Genomic DNA, 16398 nt, shown 5'->3' on the forward strand with positions numbered 1-16398 from the left:
CCCATTTTACTACGACGGAATGCCTTATTCGTAATTACAAAACTAGGTATGTGCTTCAGGAGTACCGTTCCTCGCCTGGAGGAAGTCAAAAGCATACTAGGGTGTTCGCTCCTGAGGAGCACAAAGGTGAAGGCCCATCCAAGCAGAAGAAACGCAGAACGCCGGGGGTATTCAAGGAGAAACTGCGGCACATCCAACCTCCTCCGCCCAAACGATCAAAAACCCATCCTATCCAGTAGAAAACGAATCATGCACCTGAGCGTATGCAGCCCAATCTACCTCCACTATGCAGGCCTCTCAAGCGCGTGAGATGCCACGCAGCGTTCAAGCGCCAGCATAGACACCAGGCTTGTTGTGATGGTGGTGGTCGACGGCATGGCCGCGCGACCGCAGCGCCTCGATCGTGTCCAGGGCGACGAGCGCCACGAAGAGAGCCCTGGGCATGGCAGTTTAGCAAGATGGAAGAAGGAGAACACAAAAACTGCCCACAGGCTCGTTCCCGAGCAAGCCATAAGAGAGAGAAAACAAGAGGAGAGAGCAGGCCATACCAGAGGAAGAAGCCAAAGGCGACGGCGGCCTGCGCGGCGCGGCACCAGCCGCTGGCGCCGCAGCTGTACGGCCCGCCGATGTCGACGGCGAGGGCGATGGAGCCCGCGAACCAGAAGAGCATGGTGACGGCCTCGAGGGCGAGGCTGGCGAGCCGGTGGAAGACGCGCGTGTAGTAGAGCGGGGTGACGCCGACGTAGGCGAGCACGAGCAGGGACCAGATGGCGTTGAAGAGCATGAAGTTGAGGACGTCCGGGGAGCGGGTGCCGCCCCAGGGGGTCGCGTAGGTGCTCACGAGGTAGGCGGTGAGGCCGAGCTCGATGACGGCGAACACGGCGGCCACGACGTGGATGATGGGGACGAAGCCGAGCGCCATGGCGGGCAGTCTAGTCTGTGTCTCTTGGGAGGGGGGTGTTTTGTCGTCGGGTGGGCTATTTTAGCAATTTGGGTGTTTTAACCGTGAGGTATCGAGGATGATCACGTCGAGGTCGAGGACTGGCAGGGACGGTATGCAGAGGATGGACGATGGGATGGAGTCACAAGATATATTGGAGGGAGAGAGAGGGAGCAGTTATATCCAGGCGCCATGGCGAGCAAGAGCATATTACACGTAGACATGCTTTTCATTTCCTGCAAGCAAGATCCTGGTCATCGTCGATTGGTAGCGATGACGTTGTCGGAGTGGGCTGGCCCGGCATGTGAGTGAGGATGCAACCTTGGCACCCACCAGCCACGGACCCTGAAAATCGAGACCCCCCGCCTGGATATTCGATGCCGAGTGTCCACGTCGCCCGGCATGGTTTCATCCGCGTGTTTTCCTTCCCCTGGGGATTTCCCATGGCAAGAAATCGAATAAAAGAGAGAGAGAGAGAGAGAGAGAGAGAGAAGACAAGTGAAAAAGAAGAAAAAAAAGACAGTAGCAAATGACCACCGTATGTGAGCTCAACATTACAATATGCCTCTGCGGTGTATTGCCCTTCTATGGAAGCCAAACCAGACGATCTGCAATTTGGTGGGTTGACGTCAGTCGCCCCTGCAAGCCAATGGAGAAGTACGGAGTATGACCCAAGAAAAACGGACTAGGTACCTTAGGTAAGTAGTTAGGTCCCAGATGGAATCAACATTAAAACCAAATTACCAAAGCAAATGCCCTTCTTCTATCCTGATGAAGAATCTGGCGTTTGGCCGCGAATCTCTGCTCATTGGCCAACCATGCCCACAGACGTACGTACCCGTTGCAGGGCGTGAATGTCTGTCCATCGAGCCCGAGGGCTGATTGCTGGGTCCGGGGTAGCATCATCTCGAAAGGCTCCATCCATCATCCATCTCCAGCAAACCTACTTTATCCAATACTTCATCCAACAATCACTTCCTCCCCTTCCTTCATCATTCCCCGCGTCGACCGCGTGAGGAAGAGAAGGAAGAGAAAGAATATTGTGGCTGGATTTAGCTCAGCGCTGCCGTGTGTGTCTCGGGACCGGCGATCGGCGTCGACAACCACTGGTCAAGGCCGGTCCGAGGCGCATCCAATCATGGCGCAGCTGAATCATGTTTTTCTCTCTCCCCCCAAGAAGAATCAGAGCAGAAGTCGCCGACGATGGACGCCGGGGATTTCTCTCCCGCTCTCTGTGTGGGGTGCGAACCGGAGGCCGAGAGAAAGCAGAGCAAACAGGAGTGTGCTCTGGCAAAGATGTTTGCCCCTTGGCCCGAGAGGCCATCCTCTGGTACTTATCAATTGGCATTGATAACACCCTCCTCCTCTCAGCCGCAGCGCAAACAAGCCAAGATGTTTGCTTTCCATCCATCTCGACCCTGCAGCAAGCGCGTGTCGGAGGGGAGGCAAGGGAAAAGGGAGGGAAGGGAGGGCGCCGCAAACATGTTGTCGGCATGCCAATCACATCGCTCGGGCATTTTGATTCTCCAATGAGGCCACGCGACATGCATCTCAGCTCTGATCCCTCCCATGGGGTTGACCTTTGATCTACCTATCTACTACAAGTACGAAGTAAGTAAGAGGTAAGGTAATCTTGCTCCACCCGAGATGGCGCAACAAGCGTGAGCTTATCTCTCGAGGTCGCCGTCTGGCCGTCTGGCCGTGAGGCTTTGCCTCTTTGGCTCGAGTTGACTCGATTGGGCCCAGTTCAGGGCTCCAGGGCTCCAGGGCTCCAGGGCCTGGTGGAAGCGCGGGCGAGGGCTGCTGGGTCTCCCGAAGCCACGCCCCCACATCTGCTGTTCTAGCACCCATCCGGCTCTGATTTCGGGTTGCATTCTCGCCCATTTCGCCCTTCTTGCCCTCTCAAAGCCTCCACACATTCGCTGGAGTCTAGCGAGCCCTGCAGTGCTTATCTGGATGTCTTCGACCATTGTCGGCCTGGTTTGTCATGGTTTGCAGATAAACACCCTTGCCCTGCCGACGCCCATCTCTATCGCTCTCCGCCTTCACATGTAGTTACAAGCAATGCATAGTTACATGCAACACACCGCGATGACACCCATCCACACGTCCTGATGCTGATGTATCCCTCCTTGTAAGCCACCTACCCAGACGCACATGTCCTCGGTGCTCAGCGCAATCCCATTTTTTAAAACGCGGGATGCGCCCACACACAAAAGCGTGGCCCGGAACCTGAACAACCTCTGAGCCTTCTCTCCCTCTTGGTAGCCTTTGTTCACCACGTTGGGACTTCTTCCTCTTTCTGTGTCAATCCGATCACACCAGCCTCGCGGTGGTACAGAAACTCACACAGACTGACCGCCACGTGAGACGTGGTCGTCGCCCGTCGCAATGGATGAAGACCAGTCGCCCTCGCGCATCGTCCCGGAGCCTCACCGGAGACGGCCGCTGAGCGACCGCGTCCGGGGCGCCAAGAAGGCCCTCTTCACCAGACATGGCCTCCTCGGCAACTATGACTACGCCTTCCTCTTCACCCCGACCCTGCCCTTCATGAAGCGCCCCGTGCAGGCCGCGCCCTTCTTCGGCCTGCACGACAAGACCCCCCTCCTGCTGGCCGTCCTGCTGGGCTTCCAGCACGCCCTGGCCATGCTCGCCGGCGTCATCACGCCGCCCCTCATCATGGCCGGCTCCGGCGGCGCCAACCTGCCCCCCGAGCAGCAGCAGTACCTGGTCTCCACCGCCCTGATCGTCGCCGGCATCCTGTCCTCGGTCCAGATCGCCCGCTTCCACATCTACAAGACGCCCTACTACATCGGCACCGGCCTCATCTCCGTCGTCGGCATCTCCTTCGCCATCATCCCCGTCGCCCAGGGCGCCTTCTCCCAGATGTACGCCAACGGCTTCTGCCCCTCCGCCGCCGACGGCACCCCGCTGCCCTGCCCGGACGGCTACGGCGCCATCCTCGGCACCGCCGCCGTCTGCGGCCTCGTCGAGGTCCTCATCTCCTTCATCCCGCCCAAGGTCATGCTGCGCATCTTTCCGCCCCTGGTCACGGGCCCGACCGTGCTCCTCATCGGCGTCAACCTGATCCGCTCCGCCTTCCAGAACTGGGCCGGCGGCTCGGGCCTGTGCGCCGGGTCGAACCCCCCCGCCTTCTTCGCCAAGTGCCCCAACATCGCCGCGCCGCACGCCCTGCCCTGGGGGAGCGCCGAGTTTCTCGGTAGGTGAATCCTTCCCTCCTTTTCTTTTCTTTTCTCTTCTCAATCTCCATGTCCTTTCTTGTCTCTTTGACTCACTAACTGACTAACTTACTTGCTCTCGGTGGCAGGCCTCGGCTTCTCCGTCTTCCTGACCATCCTGCTCTGCGAGCGCTTCGGCGCGCCCATCATGAAGTCCACGGCCGTCATGATCGGCCTGCTGGTCGGCTGCATCATCGCCGCCGCCTGCGGCTACTTTGACCGGTCCGGCATCGACTCGGCCCCCGTCGCCTCCTTCATCTGGACGCACACCTTCCGGCTGCAGGTCTACGGCCCCCTCGTGCTGCCCATCATCGCCGTTTTTATCATCTGCGCCTGCGAGTCCATCGGCGACATCACGGCCACCTGCGACGTCAGCCGGCTCGAGGTCGACGGCGAGGTCTACGAGAGCCGCATCCAGGGCGGCGTGCTGGCCGACGGCATCAACGGCATCCTCGCCGCCCTCATGACCATCACGCCCATGACCACCTTTGCGCAGAACAACGGCGTCATCTCGCTTACCCGGTGTGCGAACCGCAAGGCTGGGTTCTGGTGCTGGTGAGTCGTGTTTGCATATGTCCCCTTTTTTTTTCCCTTGCACATTCTTTTTTCCCCCTTTCCTTCGTATCGTTGAAGAAGGAGGGAGGGGGGAGGGGAGGGGAGCCTTTGTCAGCTAATTCTCTGTCTTGTCTTTGCGACAACAGCTTCTTCCTCGTCGTCATGGGCATCTTCGCCAAGTTCGCCGCCGCCCTCGTCGCCATCCCCAGCGCCGTGCTCGGCGGCATGACCTGCTTCCTCTTCAGCGCCGTCGTGGTCTCGGGCATGGCCATCATCAACCGCGGCGTCGACTTCAACCGCCGCAACCGCTTCGTCCTGACCGCCGGCCTGGCCCTCGGCTACGGCGCCACCCTCGTGCCCACCTACTTCTCGCGCGTGTTTACGTACCAGGGCGACAACAAGTCGCTGCGCGGCTTCCTCGACGCCATCGTGCTCATCATGGAGACGGGCTTCGCCGTCTGCGCCGCCGTGTGCATGATCCTGAACCTGACGCTGCCGCCCGAGGTCGAGGAGACGGTGGAGAATGTCGCCGGCGGCGGCGGCGTTGCGTCACCCCACGGCGGCGGTGGCGACGTGCGCCGCCAGGCTGACGAGGAGCGTCTGGATGATAAGGAGATGCCGAGGGTGGGCAGGCCGGCGGAGAGCTCGGAGTCTTAGTTTGGCAGAGGTGGCTACGTTAGTCGAGTAGTAAGAGCTTTAAGATTTTGAATGCAAAAGTTTCATCTTGGCTACAGTGTGCCGATTATTTCTTGTCCAAATCAATTCGTATGCTAAGTGCAACCCGTGCGAGCTGGAAATGCTTCTGCAGGCGTGTCATGGTGAGATCCAGAGACATCCCCTAGTCTCGTGTGCCTCCAGAAAATGGCTGTGGGTATCTCCGGTGGCAGGGATCCTTCCCGCAATTCTAAAACCACATTACCAATCACACGCACGAACATCACCAGATAGCGAACCAGCGTATCCTCGGTCTCGGTCTTCCAATCTCATCGGAAGGAAAAGGACTTTGCTTCTTTGCTTCACAGTTTACACAAAAGAACCTCGCACAAGCCCCCCAGGTCGTGCATCGCGTGGCAAGCCCATGGCCGGCCACCCTGTCCGCGTGCGCCTCGCCTGCGACCGGTGCCACGCGCACAAGCTCCGGTGCCCGAAGCAGGCCGGCAGCCCCGTCTGCACCCGGTGCGCCCGCGCCGGCGCCGCCTGCGTGTTCAGTCCGCCCGGAGGCAAGGCGCCATCTGCACCACCTCGAAACGAGGCCGGGGCCCCGGTCAGCCCCGCCGCCGCCCCGGTGGTGTCACAACACACGGAGACGCCGCCGCCGGCCTTGCTCGGCAATGATGAAGTGGACTACATGGACCAGTTCCTGGACGCCACCGGCCTGACGTGGCCGATGATGTACCAGGAGATGGAGATCGATCCTGGCTTCGGGGTGATAAGCCCCGACGCTGAGGCGGCGCCGGGGCCAGGACAGGACTGTCCGCTTATCAACCCCGCTGACACCGCACCGTACCAACGCGCAGAGGCACCGCCACGGCCGTCAGCGCCCGCAGACTCATCGCCGTCTTCTCCGACACTGGACGACAACAACGACGACGGCGCCGCGGCGGCGGCGGAGCAGCCCGGGCCGCCGCCGTCCACCACCACGCACCGCCTGAGCGGAGTCCTGCAGGACCTCGACTCCGTCCTGCGCGAGCTCCCCGCCGAGGGCGAGCTCCTGCCGCACGTCCGCTACGGCGACGCGGCGTCCTTCCAGCAGAAGCTGCTGGCGCTCGCGCAGCAGCAGCAGCGCGACTACAGCGAGACGCTCGAGCGGCTCTTCCGCAGCTCCCAGGCCCTGGTCGAGCTGTACCCGTCCGCCGTCGCGGAGGCCCTGGGCGGCGGTGGAGGCCTCGGCGACGACGACAGCAATGACAAAAACGGCAGCAGCAGTAGTAGCAAAAGGCCTCGGGGGGCACGACAGGCCTGCGAGATCCCCGACTGCGCGCACGAGCTGCCCACGCCGCGCGACCTCGCGGGCCTCAGGGACCTCCTCCTCCCCCGGCGACACGAGAGCGACCCCGGGCCGTCCGCCGACGCCGTCGACGCCGCCCTCGCCTCGCTGCTCGTGGCCTGCCACCTGCGCTTCCTGGACGTGCTCGACGGCCTGTTCGCCTGCGCCGTCGCCTGCTTCACCGCCACCGCCGCGTCGCCCGGCGGCCTGGCGGAGCCCGACTTCGACCTGCCCGAGGTGCGCGTCGGGTCGTTCGTGCCGCCCCGCGGCTCGCGGGTCCTGGTGCAGGCGTTCCTGCTGCGGCAGGTGCTGCGGGGCCTCGGCAAGGGGGCCCGGCGGCTCGCGGCCGCGCTGGAAGAGGGAGGAACGCGGGCAGGAGGGGAGGACGGCGACAGGTCGGTGGCGGCGCGCGAGGTGCGGGCCCTGCGTCTGCAGTGCGAGGTCCTGAGGGAGAAGCATGCTGCGCGGGAAGAAAGGTGCCAGGATGTGGCCGCCGCGCTGGTCAGGTTCGAGATGATGAAGTGAGCAACTGCCGTCGTGGAACATGCGTTCTGGATCGCTCTAGGCGGCTACTGAAGTGCGCCCGTCCGGCCGGCTATACTTCCGGAGAGCATTTGGGGGCATTCACTTCGCCAGCCTGGATGAGGGTGCTTGGTATGCATGGCCGGCATCGGCGATGTCAAAAAGTCATTTGTTCTTCTGCGGCTTTCGCGCTGTATGACGGAGGCGAGATGGCGCTGGTGATCGTTTCTCATGATCGAAGTCAGGTGCCAGGGCAAGCCATGAAATTCCCTTGGGGATATTGCCAAGGCGATACGGACGCCACAACCCGTTACCGGGCCGTTACTTGTCAGTTGTTCCCTGGGTTCGTGGCTGGCTTGGCTACAGCCAAAGCATCGACCTCTCTCACCTGCGTTCGGCTTCACGACAACTATACCGCCTGATATGTGACCGCCGCTGGCCCGTGGCCCCCATCAGATGGGTTGGCCACCAACAGCCAGGTGTGATGCGACAGACATGACGCCTACGTCACCCTATACTCCCCCATGGTCTTCAGATCCATTTCACGTAGGCATATCCCTTATAATAGTCCTAAGCACGTCCCTATGTCAACCCACTAAGACTGGTTGGTTGGCTCAGTGGGATAGAGCACCGACCAGCGGAGAGAAAATCCGACTTGCCATCGCACCTCGGCGAGGAAGAGATTCTCTTGACAGACACTACCGGGTTCGATCCTGGGTTCCAGCCACGATTTTTCAGCTTGCTGACGCAGCAAGCTGACGAGGCACAAGGAGCCCACCTCGAGGGGATGGCTTCGTCCCTCCCTCAGGACAGGAGGATCGGACTCGGGAAGTCTTTTTGTTTTTTGTTTTTGTTTTTTTGGCTGGTCGAGATTGGTGATAATTACTTTTCTCTCCTTTTTGATGGACAACACAGAACCAACGCAACCTTGACGAGTCTTACCAGCCCTTTGTTCATCCTTGTTTCTGGACAATGCTTATGTTGCAGAGACCCCCTTGTTCTCTTTGTCAAAGAGAGGGACTTGTGGACACAATGGACCCAGTGAACAGGGTCTTTGTTGGTATGGTAAAGAAATATCACCATAATTACAATGGTCTTGTCTGGGACAAAGCGCATGTCGACATCTCAGTACGTGTATAAAAACGCCGTGATGCTTTCGCAACAAGGCCATCTTAATGCACCTCATCAGCAGCACTACCGGCCATACCTTCACGGCAAGCTCTTCCACACCAATTATTCGAGATTACTCGGCGCTTGAGATCGCCCTGTGCTATATGGTTCTCGCGTCGCTGATATATTCTTGCGAGCTGCGAGATACCTGCGAGAATGTGCAAGGTTCCGGCCGTTGCCCACGGTTGCGGCCACCCGTATATCGACATCAACCATATGCACGAGACTCAGTTTTGCCCGCAGGGCGTAGCCGAAGGAGACGTCTGCTCAAAGATGCAGTATGTGTTCAAGAACAACATCAATAATCCTATCCCGCTTTCCTGTCTCAACTGTCTGGAGCTGAAGGCGATCGGGGCCTCCACGTACACTGAAGCCTTGCGCCTGACTCTGGCGGAAGCGAAGGCCCTCAGTGCAAAGAACCCCCAGTGGAAGAATTAGTATATGATATAGAACCCATGGACTCAGAACTTCAATTCTATTCATCAAAATTCAAAGTTTGGAATGCGTGTTATTGTGTTCATCTTTATATTTTGTTCAACTTGCGACTCTGAAGTGAGCAAGCTGACTAAGAATTATAATAGTGGTCGCGAATCGCGAGATGCGAGACCAACCTGCATAAAACCTGCCCGAGCTCCACATCTCAACATCCCGAGCTCAAGCTCGCCAAGATCCCCTTTGCTCATTTTCCATTCCCCTTCCAGCACCATTGCAAAACAGACTGGACAGTCATTCAAAACAATGGCTGAGCACCCGTCCTTTACCCTCGCCGGCCTCCGTAAGTGCCGGGAATCGTTCGTCCCTCAGACCCGCCCCTTGCTAACCCAAGCGCCCGTGACATCTCAGTGGCCGCCGGCGGAACATTCGGCTACGTCCGCACGCGCTCCCTGCCCTCCCTCATCGCCGGCCTCGGCCTCGGCGTCTCCTACGCCTACGCAGGTATTGCTGTCTACCCCCCAGTCTTCCTAGGCACGGCACAGACCCGATCCGGATCGACTGATATGCAACAATGCCAGGCTACCTCCTGAAGCAGAACAAGGACTACGGCGCGGAGCTCGCCCTCGGCAACAGCGTCGTCCTCAGCGGCGCCGCCGTGTCCCGCATCGTCAAGACGGGCGGCAGGGCGCCCGTGCCGCTCGGCCTGGGCGTGGCCGGCGGCCTCGCGACCTACTACTACCAGAAGAAGGTGCGCGAGTTCCGGTACGGTGTATAGTGGAACCCGAGAATGTGTGGCCGCCCGCTCGGACGAAGAATAGGGATGTGTCTACTATGTATCAAGAAAAAAAGGCCCTGTACATATACTGCTGTTCTCGCATATCGCTCCGGACATGACTTAAAGAAACTATGGCTGCTCCCCTCTTATTTTCATGATATATCCTGGTCCTATTTTGCGAAGCTGCAAGTCGGAAAAGAGTAATGCTAAGGGGAGTAGGAAGGCTCTGAACAAATACTGGGAGTAGCACCGCCAGAGTGTTCATTCGTAGACATATCAATACATATATCACTTCGATGATCCCTCTTAGTACACCAGACATCACGGTACACATCAGGCCATGTATTGTCAACAATACTGTTATAATGCTATCGTGCCAAGTTGGGTGTGTTCGTTCGTCTATCATCACAAACCGTTCAGAACCCGTAGTACTCACTCGCCCTCGGACTTCGAGGAAGAGGAGCCTCCAGACCTAAACTGCTCCAAGCTCTTTTGCGGATTGCCCATGCCCACTGCCCAGCAACCATCCCGGTTAGCAGCTGCGATAACCCCAAGACAAGAAAGTGCAAAAAACGGGGTTTAGAAAAGAGAGGACTCACATCGATCAAACAGATAGTACGAAGTCACAAGCAAGATGGGCAGCGCCACCATGAGCCGCGTGTACCTCGACGCGGCCTGCTTGTACTGGCCCCCCGCGCCGCCGGAAGGGTCGGCGGCCGTCGCCGGCTTGTCCGGGTGGACGGGCGGCTCCGACGGCTTGTCCTTGTGCATGGACGACAGCACGTCGCTCCTGGACGGCGGGGCGTTGGTGGCCGAGGGCCGCGGCGCCGTGCCGACGCCCGGGTTGCGGCTGGCGCCGGCCTCGCCGCTGGACGTCGTCCCCGGCGTCGACAAGGGGGTGCCGGCGCCGGAGTCGCTCGGCCGCGCGGCCTGCAGGGCGTCCTTGGCGGCGCTCGGCGTCTTCTTGCGCAGGTCCGAGGCCGGCGGCTCCTGCTGCTGCTGCTGCTTGCTTGATGACGACGAAGACGACGCCTTGCGGGTGGTCGTCGTGGTCGCGGCGGCCTTTTTCTTGGTGGCGGTAGTGGTGGCCGACTTGGCTGCGGACGCAGACGATGTCGCCTTGGTCGAGCTCGCCCTGGTGGTGGTGGTGCTGCGCTTGGCGGGTGCCGCGGGAGCAGCGGCCGTCTCGAGGGCCGCGGCGGGTGCGGACGCCGCGGCGGCCTTTTTCCTGGTGGCCGTGGTCGTGGTCGTTTTGGGCGCGGCGGGCCTGGTGGTGCTCTTGGTGCTGATCTTCTTCTTGGGCACGGCGGCGACATCGACGGCCGGCTTCGCCTTGGGGGCCTTGGCCGGCTTGGTGGCCGTGGAGGCGAGACGCAGGGCCTGGCGGGAGAGCAGGGGCGCGGGGACCGATGCTGCGGCCGACGAGGAGGCCAGCTGGCAGGTGTAGCACCGGGCCAGCGCCCGCGTGTTCATGGCGAGCCGGGACATGGAGGGCTGCTTGGACGGTGACCAGTCCAATCGATATCAGAGGACCTCTATGGCGTAGAATGAGAGTAGGTATCTGGCACACACACGCGGAAGCTGAGTCGGGTGTGTGTAGAGGTAAATGCCCCGCGTCACAATGGTGAGGGGATCCAAAGCCGAGAAGGAGTGAGCGTGTGGCAAAAGGTTGTCTTGTCAAGGAATGAGGAATGCGTGCAGAGAGCTTGAGCCGGGGTCCGTCGAGATGTGTCACGTCCTGTTTGTTGAGCTGTCTGACGAGGATGCCGGGGTTTGGGGTATTAAAACAAACACGCAGAGGAATAGTAGGCCGCAATTGACCAATGGATATGTGCGTAGATGTGAGGTTATGGCATGTATTGGCCGAGCTAGCTCTGACGATGAGGCGAGGGATCCGTTGCCGTGACTGATGATTCAATCATTTCCGCCCACCATGTGGGGACCTCTGGGAGGGAGCGCGTGTCTTTCGCGATCCCAATTTAACGTTATTCATGCGGATGACCTCCACTGGAAATTGGGGTCTCTTCAGTGGGTTCAGGGTGCTAAATGGAAATCATTACAGCATTCGATGATGGCTTGAAAAGTATAAGCTACGAGCCTGCCCACCAATTTAGCATTCCAAGTCAAGTACAGTTACACTACAGGACCGCCCGCTGTAGACTAAACCAAAAGCTTCTTCTGAGAGCTGTGGGCTTTCCGTCATCATCAAGTCACAATTACGGAAACACGTTATCAACATCAATGAACCGCAAACCCGGGTTTGCACTTCAAAAACTAAACTGCAGTTCCCTCCTACTCATGCTTGTCATGTCATTAGGTAGCTCGGAGATCCGATGTACGGAGGTGCTGTGATCCAGCATGATCTGCACGTCCAGACAACATCGAGATATAAATTCTATTTCTCATCGCATAGCTGATCCGGGTGAAAGAGCATCAAGAGTCTGTCTGTCCCCCTTTTTTGGCTTATCTTTCATCTAGTTATACACACCTTGCAACACATTTTCCCAATGTTCCGCTGCCAAAAATATGCAAAGTTGCAAACAGCAAAAGCAAAATTGGCACATGCGCCCCCCAACGCCAATCAAATGTGAACGATTGATCCCGTGCGCAATCCCGGCCCTTTCTCCTCCTCCTCCTCCTCCTCCTCCCTCGTGCCCCTTGAGTGATTAGATATATATCCACACAGCCTCAGTCGTCATCGGTGTACCGCGGCCCGCTCGCACCGGGCGTCTCCGCCGCGCCGCCATACGCGGCCGGCGTCGGCGCGCTGTAGTAGCCACCGCTAGCCGCGGGAGTCGGCGCGCCAGCAGCCGGCGTGGGAGCCGAGTCCGCACCCCATCCGCCCTGCCAGCCACCGCCCGGGGTCGGGGCGTTCATGGCCGCAGGAGTCGAGGCCGAGTAGGCGCCGGGGGTGGGCGCGTTCATCGCACCGGGCGTAGGCGCACTCAGGCCAGCGCCAGGGGTCGGTGCATCGTAAGCGTGTGAAGAGCCGCTCGGCCCGGGCGTGTAACCCCACGTGTCATTACCGCTTGCACCGGGAGTGGGTGCCGACACGCCGTAAGCAGGCGTCTTGGACCCGGCACCCCAGGCGTCGCTGCCGCTGCCTCCGTACGCCGGCGTTTTGGAGCCCAGGCCGAACCCGTCGTAGGCGGGGGTCTTGGCACCGGATGACCATGCCGGAGTGCGGGAGCCTGATCCGTAAGCAGTGCGGCTGCCGTCGTATGGGTTGACAGTCCTCGATCCGTCCGCCCAGGCAGGAGTTCGCGAGCCGGCCATATCGGATCGGCTCCATGCCGGGGTGTGTGCAGTCGCTGCAGGAGGGCCAGTTAGCAAAAACACCAAGTATATCGAGCAATCCAAATCCCAGAGGCTTACCTCGTCCTGAGCCCCAAGCCGGGGTGCGCTCTCCGCCCGAGGCGACCTGCGGTGTACGACTGCCGCTGCCCTGCCAGTCCGGAGCACCACCGCCGCCGTATCCGCCGCGGCCACCACCGCCTCCGGCTCCTCCGCGACCAGAGAAGCCGCCCCTCGAGTTGATGTCAATCTTGGCGCCAGTGACTTTGTCTCTGAATGCGAGATCAGCCTTGGGAACCGTGATGATCTTGCCCTTGGTGTGCAGCTCGACGCGGGCGTGCGTATCCGTCGTGTCCTTGACAATGCCAAGAAGACCCTTGTAGCCGCCCTTCTTCACCGTGACAGTCTGTCCTATAGCGCGATCGCGGCCAAAGACCTTTTGAGGGGCTTGCATCGAGTTGCCGCCGTTAGGGTTTCGCTTGAGGGCCGGGTTCATCGAGTTCAGATCGGGGCCACTGGCCATGGCGTTCACGCGTCCGCCCTTAGCGGCGATGGTGTTCACGTTGCTCGCCCTGGTCACAAAGACGCCGGCATTCTCATTTGTGGTGTTGCTGTGCAAGAAGATGTAGGACCGGTAGATGTGGAGAATCTTGCCCTGGCGCTGCTGGCCACCGTACTCTCGGACAACATCGTCCAGCCGAATCTCGGACCCGTTGCGGTCCGCAGCAACAGCCGTCTTGCGCTTGGGGAACTTGTTGCTGATCTGGGAAGGCATAATCTGCCTGATGTCTCCATTCTGGTCCAGAACCACGAGTGACTCACGATCGACCTTGACGATACAAGCGACAGTGGTTGGATCCAGCTGGACGAGATCGAGCAGCGAGTACTGGCCTAGAGAGCCCTGGCCACCAATGTCGCTGGCTTCGCGCAGATCCTTGCTGAACACGGTGATCTCGTTGTTGTTCTGGTCCGTCAAAATGGTCACTTTGTCCTCGGAGATCTTGACGACCATGCCCACTTCGTCGCGGAACCGTCCTCCGATGACCTTGACATGGTCACCAGGATCGAAGCGCTTGCGCAGTCCCTTGACGGGAACCTCGATCGTCTGGCCGACAAGATCGCCCGTAGTGACCTGCATGGTGACGATGTCGCCCTGCACGTTGGTTGCCTTGCCCACCACGCCCTTTTGCTCACCGTCGTAGACCTCGATGATATCGCCGGGCAGATAGGCAACGTTGGAGCTGCTGTCCTTGAGACTGGCCGCGAGGGCCTTGAGGTCGAGATTCTCGGTTCCGTCCTCGGCACCCGAGGCGAACTTGGTGACCTCCTCAAGCGTCGGGCTAACGTCCTTAACCAGTAGCTGCTGGATCTTGATGTCCTTGACCATGAAGCCGCTCTCGAACTCGTCGCCCATATACGTCCAGCTGTTCGTCTGCGGGTTACCGGTGATGTGCCGAGGGTGGCGCTTGCGGGCTTCGGCCTCACTGAAGAGTCGTTGAGGGGGGCGGGGGCCCGGCATACCAGGCGCGCGCTTGCGCTTGCCGTCTGGGGTCATGACTGCATTATTGATGGCCTCATCCCGCACGCCGTAGTCAAGGCGGGGGATGAAGCGCACGCGCGCTTCGAGTCCGTTCTCGGTGACGTCGAGCACCTGAGCGAGATCGTTTGCGTATTTCGCAGGCTTGCGGAGGCGGACCCATGCGCCCGGCTCCAGCGTGGGCGTCTTTTGGACCCGGAGGAGATCGGGCATGTCCTTGATCTCGACCAGCATCATCTTCGTTCGTGGGTAGACATTAAGGAGCCCATCGAGCGCGACGAGAATATCGGTCTGCCGTAGGGCCTCGACATAGATGTAACCCTTCATGACGGACTGCGGCCCACCGCGCTCGAAGGCGGCGGTGATGGCCAGCTCGTCCTTGGTGCCCAGCCGCTCCTCGATCCTCTTCATGATGGAAAAGACGACCTCGCGCTCCTTGCCCTCCTTACACCGCACGGCCCAGATGCTAGGGTCGTCGACGCTGGGGAGGAGGAGTCGCTTGGGCACAACGGTCGAGTCGCCGAACCCCCTGGCAGCGCGGCGGGCACCATAGCGCTGCTTGAGAATTTCTGCCTGCTTCTCGGCGTCCAGGCTGGCCTCCAGCTCGCGGCGGCGGTCGAGCTCCCGATGTCTCCTATCATCGTCGAGGGCGCCGCTCTCCGCGATGTCATCCGGGTGCGCGTTATCGATAAAGTCTTCAATCTCCTCACCCTCCTTCTCTTCATCCTCGGCCTCGTCTTCGTCATCGACCTCGGCTTCGATATCGAAGAAGGCGGCTCGCCTGTCGCGGCGTCGCTTACGTCGATGGCCCTGTATTCCCACTATTAGTCTACCCCCAATTTTTACGCTGTCATGGAAACAGGAGGCAGGAGGAAAGGGTAACGGCGGCGCGTGGATTTCGAATGGCACTGCCATTCAGCTGCCTCAAGGGCTTTGTGATAAGGATAAACTCACGCCTTGAACGTCGTCGTCTTCATCATCCTCTTCCTCTTCTTCATCTTCGTCCTCGTCAAAATCGTTCTTCCTGGTGTCCTCTTCTTGATCCTCATCGCCATCCTCAGCGTCGGATCCCTTGTTCGAGCTGCGCGAAGGGCCGTTGGCCGGGCGAGCATCGTCCTCATCGTCGTTGTCATCATCTCGCGCGGGACTGGAGCGCTTGCGGTCGCTTGCACCCTCGTCGTTATTGTTCTCGTCATCAGACAGGTCGGCTGGGGCAGGGTTGAAGTTGTCGTCCTCCGACTCGGACTCGTCGAAACGAGGCTCGTGGGACGACATCTTGCCCGTGTTCTGATGGACCGCCCTAGGTACTCGTGGATGAAAGCAGGTGTGTCGAGGAGAGGCAGCGGAATGAGATGCGAACAAGGGTAAGAAGGGAGGCCAAGGAAGAAAGAAGAGGGAGATGATGGCAGTTCTTTCAAGGTGAGGTAAGGCAAAGAAAGGTGTTTGGACCTCTAAGAAAGAGAGAGAGATGCTTGAAAGGCTCGAGGTGTTGCTGCGCTAGGCTGAATCAGGTTTAGCACCCATTTCGATCAATCAATTGGATCCGCCGCCTTGCGTTGAGTGGGCGACTCAATGGCGAGCCTGTCTGCTGAGCAGCCCAGCTATGTTTGTACCTCCAGCGCTATTGTTTAATGGCTCAGATGGGGGACTAGGCACCTGGAGACGGTACCTGGCGCACCCGACCTTCAGCTTTGAGCCGCCCCTCCAACCTCCAAAGCTTCCATTCCTCCACCGCCTTTGCCTTACCTAAGACCATTTCCCCTGGCACGGCCCCCCTTCCTGGCTTGTGCTTGATATTGTCGATTTGGGCTAACGTACTTGCCTTATCTTGTCATCCTGGCTGATGTGTTTGTTGCCCGACCACCACCGCCACTGCGCCTTTTTCCCTGACGAGGTTTCTCATTGACACCTGGCCCGTATTGGGGGCCTCTCGTCGGGTCATTG

The 16398-nt window shown here is 59.6% G+C and overlaps 6 protein-coding genes across 6 annotated transcripts; 3 read left to right on the forward strand and 3 right to left on the reverse strand.

Moving 5' to 3' along the window:
* Nucleotides 1-324: 324 nt before the first annotated feature.
* Nucleotides 325-922, reverse strand: E0L32_010822 (uncharacterized protein; the record flags this gene model as incomplete). The annotated part of the gene is made up of 2 exons (XM_031133482.1): nt 325-436; nt 549-922. 2 exons carry the CDS (start codon nt 920-922, stop codon nt 325-327), a joined length of 486 nt encoding a protein of 161 aa, XP_030988939.1.
* Nucleotides 923-3331: 2409 nt separating this feature from the next.
* On the forward strand, nt 3332-5391 carry E0L32_010823 (uncharacterized protein; the record flags this gene model as incomplete). The annotated part of the gene is made up of 3 exons (XM_031133483.1): nt 3332-4160; nt 4269-4734; nt 4881-5391. The coding sequence occupies 3 exons, from the start codon at nt 3332-3334 to the stop codon at nt 5389-5391; spliced, it is 1806 nt and encodes a 601-aa protein (XP_030988940.1).
* A 204-nt stretch (nt 5392-5595) lies between these two features.
* Nucleotides 5596-7246, forward strand: E0L32_010824 (uncharacterized protein; the record flags this gene model as incomplete). Its single annotated transcript, XM_031133485.1, has 2 exons — nt 5596-5605; nt 5757-7246. 2 exons carry the CDS (start codon nt 5596-5598, stop codon nt 7244-7246), a joined length of 1500 nt encoding a protein of 499 aa, XP_030988941.1.
* A 1905-nt stretch (nt 7247-9151) lies between these two features.
* E0L32_010825 (uncharacterized protein) lies at nt 9152-9623 on the forward strand (the record flags this gene model as incomplete). The annotated part of the gene is made up of 3 exons (XM_031133486.1): nt 9152-9188; nt 9257-9349; nt 9427-9623. The coding sequence occupies 3 exons, from the start codon at nt 9152-9154 to the stop codon at nt 9621-9623; spliced, it is 327 nt and encodes a 108-aa protein (XP_030988942.1).
* Nucleotides 9624-10202: 579 nt separating this feature from the next.
* On the reverse strand, nt 10203-11096 carry E0L32_010826 (uncharacterized protein; the record flags this gene model as incomplete). Its single annotated transcript, XM_031133487.1, has 1 exon — nt 10203-11096. The coding sequence occupies one exon, from the start codon at nt 11094-11096 to the stop codon at nt 10203-10205; it is 894 nt and encodes a 297-aa protein (XP_030988943.1).
* A 1215-nt stretch (nt 11097-12311) lies between these two features.
* Nucleotides 12312-15729, reverse strand: E0L32_010827 (uncharacterized protein; the record flags this gene model as incomplete). Its single annotated transcript, XM_031133488.1, has 3 exons — nt 12312-12934; nt 12999-15264; nt 15409-15729. The coding sequence occupies 3 exons, from the start codon at nt 15727-15729 to the stop codon at nt 12312-12314; spliced, it is 3210 nt and encodes a 1069-aa protein (XP_030988944.1).
* Nucleotides 15730-16398: the final 669 nt, after the last annotated feature.

This window comes from Thyridium curvatum (assembly GCF_004353045.1).
Source record: "Thyridium curvatum strain D216 chromosome Unknown NODE_92_length_156191_cov_86.571182, whole genome shotgun sequence".
Taxonomy (NCBI): Eukaryota; Fungi; Ascomycota; class Sordariomycetes; order Thyridiales; family Thyridiaceae; genus Thyridium; species Thyridium curvatum.